General features: G+C 46.5%; 1 protein-coding gene across 1 annotated transcript; it reads left to right on the top strand.

Moving 5' to 3' along the window:
* Window positions 1–974: 974 nt before the first annotated feature.
* Window positions 975–3056, top strand: LOC106541779 (potassium voltage-gated channel subfamily A member 5-like). The gene is given in 3 exon segments (XM_014057318.2): window positions 975–1902; window positions 1904–2123; window positions 2125–3056. Coding segments are annotated over 3 exon segments (1425 nt in total). The 5' UTR covers window positions 975–1204; the 3' UTR covers window positions 2632–3056.
* The last annotated feature ends 6915 nt before the right edge of the window (window positions 3057–9971 follow it).

The raw sequence follows: 9971 nt of genomic DNA, 5'->3' as shown, positions 1-9971 counted from the left end.
GAGCCGGTTCAATGTCTTCCCTGATTGGCCGAGACACTCGACGCCCCATTGGCTCACTGCTCAAACCCGGGGGTATAAATGTTTGGCGCGAACCACGCAGGTTAATCATAGTTTTACTCTGCTAGAATAAAGGTTGCTGTTTTACTACCTTCTTGTCGCCTCCTCCTCCTTCCGCTCCAAGATGCAAAACATATGCTCTCAGAGTACATCAAAAGACAAGATACATTCACTTCTCAGAGCCCTCCCCAGTTCCAGGCGCGCGCGGGGGGTGTCTCCAACTGGGGCGCGCAGGGAAATCCTCCGGGCCTGCTGCTGCCTGGCCACCTCCTTGCGCGCAGAGGGCGCCAGGAGATGCTCCCACGCTCAGCCATGGCGCATTGCCAAGCAGAGCCGCTCGATCTCTCCAAACCCAGGCTGGCGCGGGGAGGCCTGGAGATGCACACCAGGGAAGCGGATCGAAAGCAGCCTGCGCTCCCTCCCTCTCTCTTTCTACCTCCCTCCCTCTCTCTCCCCCCTGTCTTTCTCTCTCTCCCTCTTTCTCCCTCCCTCCCTCTCTCCCCCTGTCTTTCTCTCTCTCCCTCTTTCTCCCTCCCTCCCTCTCTCTTCCTCTCTTTCACTCTCTCCCCCTCCCCCTCCCCCCTCTCTCCTTCCCTCTCTCTCCCTCCCTCTCTTTCTCTCCCTCTCTTTCTCTCTCCCTCCCTTCTTCCCTCTCTCTCCCTCCCTCCCTCTCTCTCTCCCTCCCCCTCTTTCTCTATCTCCCCCTCTCTCTCCTTCCCTCTTTCCCCCTCCCTCTCTTTCTTTCCCTCCCTCTCTCTCCCTCCCTCCCCCCTCTCCCTCTCTCCCTACCTTTCTTCCCCCCCTCTCTCCCTCTCTTTCTCTCTCCCTCCTCGCCTGCCTCCGTCCCTCCCGCTTCTCTCGTCCGCCCGGCGGGGCGCTGAAGCGCAGCCTCCTTGACGTCAGGCGCGGGCGGTGCGCGGCATCTTCGGCGCGGGGCTCCCCGGCCGGTGGCTGCGCTCGGGCGCCCCGGGAAAAAAAAGGAGGCGCGACGGGCTGGCTTAGCTTGACCGCCGCCGTCAAGGCTGCCCAAAGGACCAGCGTCCCCCGCAGAAGGCTTGAGACCGAAGCTGAGCCCGGGCAGACGAGCTAAGAGCGAGCCTCGGCCTCCCTCCCTCCCGCTCGCCGCCGTCCCGGCTTCGGCCTGGCCATGGCAGCCGCTGAGATGGAGAGCGCGGGGGAAGGGGAGCTGGCCGAGCGCGTCTTGCTGAACGTGTCGGGCCTGCGCTTCGAGACGCGGCTGGGCACCTTGGACCAATTCCCGGAGACGCTGCTGGGCGACCCGGCCAAGCGGCTGCGCTACTTCGACCCTCTGCGCAACGAGTATTTCTTCGACCGGCACCGGCCCAGCTTCGACGGCATCCTCTACTTCTACCAATCGGGGGGAAAGCTCCGCCGGCCGGTCAACGTCTCCCTGGAGGTCTTCGCCGACGAGGTGCGCTTCTACCAGCTGGGCGAGGCGGCCATGGAGCGGTTCCGGGAAGAGGAAGGCTTCCTGCGAGAGGAGGAGAAGCCTCTGCCCACCCACGAGTTCCAGCGTCAGGTCTGGCTGATCTTTGAGTACCCCGAGAGCTCCGGCTCGGCCCGGGGCATCGCCATCGTCTCGGTCTTGGTCATCCTCATCTCCATCGTCACCTTCTGCTTGGAGACTTTGCCGGAGTTCCAAGAGGAGCCGGCGGAGATCCGGGATCCCACGGGCCAGACGCCGCGCCCGAGCATCCTGGCCGACCCTTTCTTCGTCATCGAGACCACATGTGTCATCTGGTTCACCTTTGAGCTCTTGGTGCGCTTCTTCGCCTGTCCCAGCAAGCCCGAGTTCTCCAAGAACATCATGAATATCATTGACGTGGATCATCCCATACTTCATCACGCTGGGCACCGAGCTGGCTCACGAGCAGCAGAAGGGAGAACCTCAAGGGAACAGCGGAGGCCAGCAGCAAGCCATGTCTTTGGCCATCCTGAGAGTCATCCGCCTGGTTAGAGTCTTCAGGATCTTCAAGCTGTCCAGGCACTCCAAGGGCCTGCAGATCCTGGGGCAGACCTTGAAAGCTAGCATGAGGGAGCTGGGCTCTCCTCATCTTCTTCCTCTTCATCGGCGTCATCCTCTTCTCCAGCGCCGTCTATTTTGCCGAGGCCGACGACCCGGAGTCTTACTTCTCCAGCATCCCAGATGCCTTCTGGTGGGCGGTGGTCACCATGACCACCGTGGGCTACGGTGACATGAGCCCCATCACCGTGGGAGGAAAGATTGTGGGCTCCTTGTGTGCCATCGCTGGCGTGCTCACCATCGCCCTGCCCGTGCCGGTTATCGTGTCCAACTTCAACTACTTCTACCACCGGGAGACGGACCAAAGTCTTCTCCAAGATGACCCGGGGAGCGTCCGCGGCAGCTCGGATGACGAGGTGAAGAGTAAAAACTCGTCCTGCAAATCCGTGGTGCACTTGGAGCACCTCGATGAGACTCATAACGGGACCAGGTCTGTGGAGAAAACCACCATCAAAGCCAATAGCACCCTAGATCTTAGGAAGTCCCTCTATGCACTTTGTATGGATTCGACCCGAGAAACCGATTTGTAAGGGGACGCAAACTGTCTGTTTGTGATTTAATCAGGGAAAGATGCAAATGACTTTCGTTTTTATTTCTTTTTTATTTATTTCTTTTTAAAAGTTTGGTAGCTGCTCTAAAAAAAAATCATCTCTTAAGTTAGTGGGTTGTTTAAAAAGCGAACCAACCACAATCCATTCCTTTGGATGGCTCAGCGTAATGCTGAGCAAAGATTTAAAACCAGCAAAAGAGTTAGTTGGCATCCGTTTCCCATCGTGACCCGACAAAAGCGCGAACGTCATAAGCGCGCTGACAACACCGCGGCGCTAAAACCGCGATGTCAAAAGCGCGCCGACAACAGCGCGCCGACAGAAGCGCAATTTCATTTAAGGTAAGATTTACGGTTAGGTTTAGGGTTAGGTTTAGGGTTAGGTTTAGGGTTAGGGTTAGGGTTAGGTTTAGGGTTAGGTATAGGGTTAGGGTTAGGGTTAGGGTTAGGTTTAGGGTTAGGTATAGGGTTAGGGTTAGGTTTAGGTTTAGGGTTAGGGTTAGGTTTAGGGTTAGGGTTAGGGTTAGGTTTAGGGTTAGGTATAGGGTTAGGGTTAGGGTTAGGGTTAGGGTTAGGGTTAGGGTTAGGGTTAGGGTTAGGGTTAGGGTTAGGGTTAGCTTTAGGGTTAGCTTTAGGGTTAGCTTTAGGGTTAGCTTTAGGGTTAGCTTTAGGGTTAGCTTTAGGGTTAGGTATAGGGTTACGTTACAGCGCGCTTCTATCGGCGCGCTTCTGTCGGCGCGCTTTAGGGGCTAATTCGTCGCTCATTCATCGCACGGTTTTGTCACCGCGCTTTAGACACCGCGGTTTAGTCAGGCGCGCTTTTGTTGTGCGCGCATTTGTGGTGGAACCGTTTCCCATAATCCAAGGGGCCTTTTGTGGGGGGGGGGGAAAAGGAGCAAATTTATTTTCATAAACAAACTTCAAAAGGGTGGGGATTTCTTGTGTAGTTCATTGGTAGCCAGCCCCAGCCTCAAATCCCCTCCCTCTTATAATCCTGTCTTCTAAGGCCATTTTATTTCTCTCCCATGGATAGCAAACGAATTTTTGTAGGTACCATCGGATTCAAGCTGAAATATTTCTATTTTTAATATGTATGATGAAAATAGCCATGTTACTGTGATATATGAAACCCTGACCTCTATAGAGACTTTTTTAGCTAAGGAATAGATTTCCTCTTTTAAAGTTAAAACAACAACAACAACAGCAGCCCTTTCCTTGTTGTATGTGTGAGAAGTCCTATTTTCAGCCGTTCTTGTAGCAAAACGTTGCGTTGTGTAAGTTTTGTACCTTTGGTGAGAATTAAATTACATAAATGGCAATTTTTATTCTGTAAACTGTTATCCATGCGAGATTGCATCTTGTTCTGGCCATCAATGAAGTCACCAAGTGGCCTGCTTGAAAGACCTGGGTTTTCTAAATAGACGTAGTCCTTGATTTACGACCACAAATGAATCCAAAATGTCTACGGTTAAGCGAGATCGTCGTAAACGTTGCTCCATGTTACAACCTTTTTCTTGCCACAGCTGCAGAGTGAATCACTGCAGTCGTTAAGCCAGTGACCTGGTTGTTAAGTGAATCTGGCTTCCCCCTCGATTTTGCTTGTCAGAAGGTCGCAAAAGGGGATCCCTTGACCCCCCCCCCTGAGGACAATGCCACCGTCGTAAATCCGAGCCCAATGCCAGAATGTAATCACGTGACTTGCAAGGGTGAAAAATAAGTGTGAAAAATACTCCTAAGTCACTTTTTTAAGGGCCGTTGTAACTTTGAATCCTCACTAAACGAAGTGTTGTAAGTCGAGGACTGCCTGTAGAATGTTTCCGGCGTCCGTTTTCATGCAGGAAATCAAGTTTTTTTTTTTTTTTAACGTGAGCGCCAAGAAAGAGGTTTTAGCAGCCGCGGAGCTTTTCGGATTGAGTTTTCTGAAGACGTTTTCTGATTGGGTCCGAGCCGTGATTTATGTCTTAACGGAGTTGGTCACTGTTTTTAAATGACCGTGTCCAGTAATGGACTCTTTGGGGGTGGGGAGCAGAAAAAACTAATGGAAAAGTTTAGAGGTCATTATTAAACAAAGTTTTTACAGATTTCACTTTGTGCTAAGTGGGCCTTAGGTGACCTCAGAAATGTCATTTTGAAATAAGATGGATTAGGTTTTTTTTGCCAAAATGTTTTATTCTCTTACATACAATTGTGAGTGTACATTCCCCTAATTGTTATTCTTCTTTACATTTGTCATTCTTATACATTTGTTATTTCATTTAATAGGTTATAATATACAATTTGGATTGCTTTATTTACCATCCCTCCTGTTGTAATACCTCCTTATTTTCCCTTTCTTTTCTCCCTCCCTCCTTTCTCTACTTCCTCCTCTCCTTCCCTTTCCTTCTTCCCTTATCTCTCCCCTATTCCTACTCTTCCTCTTCCCCTTCCTACCCTCTCTCCTTCTCTTTCTCTTCCTTCCACCCTCCTCTCCTTACTTTCTTCTTCCCTCCCCTTTCCCCTACTCCTACTCTTCCTCTTCCCCTTCCTACCTTCTCTCCTTCTCTTTCTCTCCCTTCCATCCTCCCCTCCTTACCTCTTTTTTCCTTCCCTTCCCTTTCCCCTACTCCTACTCTTCTTCTTCCCCTTCCTACCTTCTCTCCTTCTCTTTCTCTCCCTTCCATCCTCCCCTCCTTACCTCTTTTTTCCTTCCCTTCCCTTTCCCCTACTCCTAATCTTCCCTTTCCCCTTCCTACCCTCTCTCCTTCTCTTTCTCTCCCTTCCATCCTCCTCTCCTTACCTCTTTCTTCCTTTCCTTCCCTTTCCCCTACTCCTACTCTTCTTCTTCCCCTTCCTACCTTCTCTCCTTCTCTTTCTCTCCCTTCCACCCTCCTCTCCTTACCTCTTTCTTCCTTCCCTTACCTTTCCCCTACTCCTACTCTTCCTCTTCCCCTTCCTACCCTCTCTCCTTCTCTTTCTCTCCCTTCCACCCTCCTCTCCTTACCTCTTTCTTCCTTCCCTTATCTTTCTCCTACTCCTACTCTTCCCCTTCCTACCCTCTCCTTCTCTTTCTCTCCCTTCCACCCTCCTCTCCTTACCTCTTTCTTCCTTCCCTTCCCTTTCCCCTACTCCTAATCTTCCTCTTCCCCTTCCTACCCTCTCTCCTTCTCTTTCTCTCCCTTCCACCCTCCTCTCCTAACCTCTTTCTTCCTTCCCTCCTCTTCCTCTCATTCTCTCCTCCTCTCTCCCTTTCTTTTTCTGTTGTTATAGGTGTCTCTTTCAAATCCCAGTTAATGTTTCCTTGAGATGGTGTTTCCTCAAACCCAAATATAATTTAGTCTCATTTCTTATTCCCTTACCTTCGCTAATCTATCCTATGTTTCCCCCTCCCTTTTTATCTTGCTCTTGAATATATACTTGTATATTTAGTATTTTCTTTTCTGTTTCCCCCCTCTTCCCCCCCCCCTTTCTCATTTAATAGTGCATCGCCTGGGTTCTGTATGAAATAAGATGGATTGTTGCTTGTTAGATTATTGGTTGATGGCTTAAGTCCCTTAAATTCATCCCTCTCATTGTTGAACTTGGACCAATACAGAGCCGAGGTGGCACAGTGGTTAAATGCAGCACTGCAGGCCACTTCAGCTGACTGCAGTTCTGCAGTTCGGCTGTTCAAATCTCACTGGCTCAGGGTTGACTCAGCCTTCCATCCTTCCGAGGTGGGTAAAATGAGGACCCGGATTGTTGTTGGGGGCGATATGCTGACTCTGTAAACCACTTAGAGAGGGCTGAAAGCCCTATGAAGCGGTATATAAGTCTAACTGCTATTGCTATTGCTATTGCTACCATGGTCTGCAGAGGAAGAAGACCTCAAACACTATTAGGGCCTCCATCTCCTCTGGAGCTATTGAGATAGAAGCCTTCTTGGTTGGAAGGCTTCTTCTCTCTGTCTTCTCTTGTCCATCTTACGCAACTAGGAAGAGAACGATTGAATGTCTATGGAGGTTTTCCCTCATCTAGGTCGTGGTTGCCCCAAAGGTGCTTTTTCCAAAGGCAGCTGGATTTTCTCGGTTGTATATTTTTCCTTTCCTTGAAAACAATTCATTTGTCCTCCAAGAACTTTCTTCGGTTCTGAACTTTCTAAACCGAGGGATGAGAAGCAAAAGGTTTTCAAGGAAATCTCTTGAAGGCTAAGTTAGTAAAACGGTTGTTAAGTGAACCTGGTTTTTCCCGTTGAGTTTGCTCATCTGAAGGTCGCAAAAGGGGATCTCACGTGACCTCGGGGATATGGCCAACCGTCATAAATGTGAATTAGTTGCCAAGCGTCTGAATAACAGTCCAAAGTGTGAAAAATGGTCATACGACACTTTTTTCAGTGCTTATAATTTTGAACAGTCACTAAATGAATTGTTATGTTGAGAACTATCTATCTCTATCTCTATCTCCATCTCCATCTCTCCATCTATATCTATCTATCTATCTATCTATCTATCTATCTATCTATCTATCTATCATCTATCCCTCTCTCATCTCTCTCTCTCCCTATCTCTATCTTTATCTCTCTCTCTCTCTCTCTCTCTCTCTCCCTGTCTCTATCTCTATCTCTATCTATCTCTATCTCTATCTTTATCTCTCTCTCTCTCTCTCTCTCTCTCTCTGTCTCTATCTCTATCTATCTCTATCTCTATCTCTATCTCTATCTCTATCTCTATCTCTATCTCTATCTCTCTCTATCTCTATCTCTATCTCTATCTCTATCTCTATCTCTACCTCTACCTCTACCTCTACCTCTATATCTATATCTACATCTACTGTATCTCTCTCTCTCTCTCTCTCTCTCTCTCCCTATCTCTATCCCTATCTCTCTCTTTCTCTATCTCTATCTATAATCTATATCTACTGTATGTGTGTATATATATATATATATATATATATATATATATATATATATATATATATATATATATATATATACATACATACATACATACAGTAGATATAGATTATAGATAATCTATATAATCTATTATAGATACAGTAGATATTATATATATATATATATATATATATATATATATATATATATATATATATATATATATATATATATATATATATTCTATCATCTATCTACCTATCATCTATCTCTCTATCTCTCTATCTCTCTATCTCTCTATCTCTCTATCTCTCTATCTCTCTATCTCTCTATCTCTCTATCTCTCTATCTCTCTATCTCTCTATCTCTCTATCTCTCTATCATCTGTCTGTCTGTCTGTCTATCTATCTATCTATCTATCTATCTATCTATCATCTATCTATCTATCTATCTATCTATCTATCTATCTATCTATCTATCTATCTATCATCTATCTATCTATCTATCTATCTATCTATCTATCTATCTATCATCTATCTATCATCTATCTATCTATCTATCTATCTATCTATAAATTCCAGTTGTCTTTGGGGAAAGCCTTCTGGGGGAAAAAGGGTTAATTCCTTCGTAAGGATACCTACCCACAGTATTCCTAACTCCCGTCCATTAATTTGACCTGAGAAGGCAAAACTCCAGCCAAGCAAAACTTAAACCCTTCTTGCCCAGCCAATAAATCTCTCCCCCCCACCCCCTTTTCTGTCTTCTGCTGAATGGATGGGATTATGTAGGTTTGGGAAGGCAGCCATCTCAATCATGACAAGACTTTTTATCTTTCTTCCTTTTTGTTTTCCTTTTGCAATGGACTGCTGCAAGTTGAGTCGGGGAAGCGAACATTTCTGCGTCTCTCCAGCAGGCCCTGGGAGGAGGAGGAGGAGGAGGAGGAGGAGGAGGAGGAGGAGGAGGAGGAGGAGGAGGAGGAGGAGAAGGAGGAGGAACAGGGGGAGTAGTAGCCATAACCCAATTTTGCCGAGTTTCTAATTAAGATTCTCTTCCAGGATTTCAGTCTTGGTTTAAGGCAGAGAGGAAATAAATAGACTTGACCCGAGTCTGTAAATTAAATTAAACGATGGCTTTTTTTTTGAAGTAGGTTTTCAATTATTATTATTAGAAATGTGGTGGGTTTTTTTGGGGTGGGGGTGGGGGTGGAAATCGCAAATGCTCCAGCAGAGGTTCTCTTTGGAGGATCAAGCACATTTGATTTTTAAAACCATGCAGAGGGAATTATCTTCATTATTTTCCGACGAGCAGCTGTGGGGAATGGAATCTGAGTACTTTATGGACTTTAAATCCGCCCAGATTACTAGGTTTGAGACATAGATGGCCTGGGGTTGGTGGCTGAGCATTTTAGCAAAATTCCTGCCTGCCAAGAAGGATGTTTTTTTTTCGTACATTATCTCGGGTGACCAAGTCTAGTTTATTAGAATTAATAAGAACTGCTCGGTTGCCCATAGAATTTAAGGGAAAAAAAACCCTCGGTTGGAAAAGCACATTTCAGAACATCAACTCTACCCTCAGATCCAAAATTAAAGCATCTGAGACACATGACTCTCTAGTCCAGCGGTCACCAATTCGTGCTCTGTGTACCACTGTTGGTCCGTGAGAAAATGTTGGTGGTCCGCAGGAAAATTATTTGCATTTTTTTTATATTTATAAATTTTTATTTTAAACACACAAGCACATCATCAAAAGCAAACACATAACTTAAAAACAACATAGGAACAAGAAGTTCCATCGTATATCGTACCGCAGTTCCGAATCGGTTTCTTTGCAGTTAGTGTTTTCCCTACTATACATTTCTATCTTTCGTTCATAATCTCCTTATTCGTTATCCATTTTTATGTACATTTCTTAATTTATTTAAACTTAGCGACTTATGACCAAATATTATTTACCTATATTATGCTTTATATTTTTTACTGTCATTTATTCTCTTACATACAGTTATAGATATACATTCACATAGTTATTCTTTTTCTTTGCCATTCTTATATTATTATTATTCCATTTGAAAGGTTATAAGGTATAGTTTAAAATGCTTTGTTTACCATCCTTCGCACCTGCTAAGACACCACCTTGTTTTCTCTTTCTTTTCTTTTCTCCTTCCCTTCCTTCTCTATTTCCTTCCTTCCTCCTCTCCACCCCCTTCTTCCTTCCCTTACCTCTTCCCTACTCCTACCCTTTTTCTTCTCCTTCCTATCTACCTTGCATTTTTTTTTATATTGCACTAAATCAGGGGTCCTTAAACCATGGGCTGGATACATGCAATGAATGCTTGTGTGGCTGCAGAGACTCCCCCCCCCCGGGGGGGTCTTTTTATGTGGGTCGGAGGGGGGCAGAAATTCCGAATTGGGATCTGTTTCGGCCTCCTGGTGTGGGGCTTTGAGTGAAGGCTGGAGGGAAGGACTGCTGGTGGC

Source organism: Thamnophis sirtalis, unplaced genomic scaffold (assembly GCF_051295495.1).
Source record: "Thamnophis sirtalis isolate CommonGarterSnake01/CBP01778 unplaced genomic scaffold, rThaSir2_p1.2 scaffold_9, whole genome shotgun sequence".
Lineage (NCBI taxonomy): Eukaryota > Metazoa > Chordata > Lepidosauria > Squamata > Natricidae > Thamnophis > Thamnophis sirtalis.
This window is presented reverse-complemented; position numbering and strand designations above follow the sequence as displayed.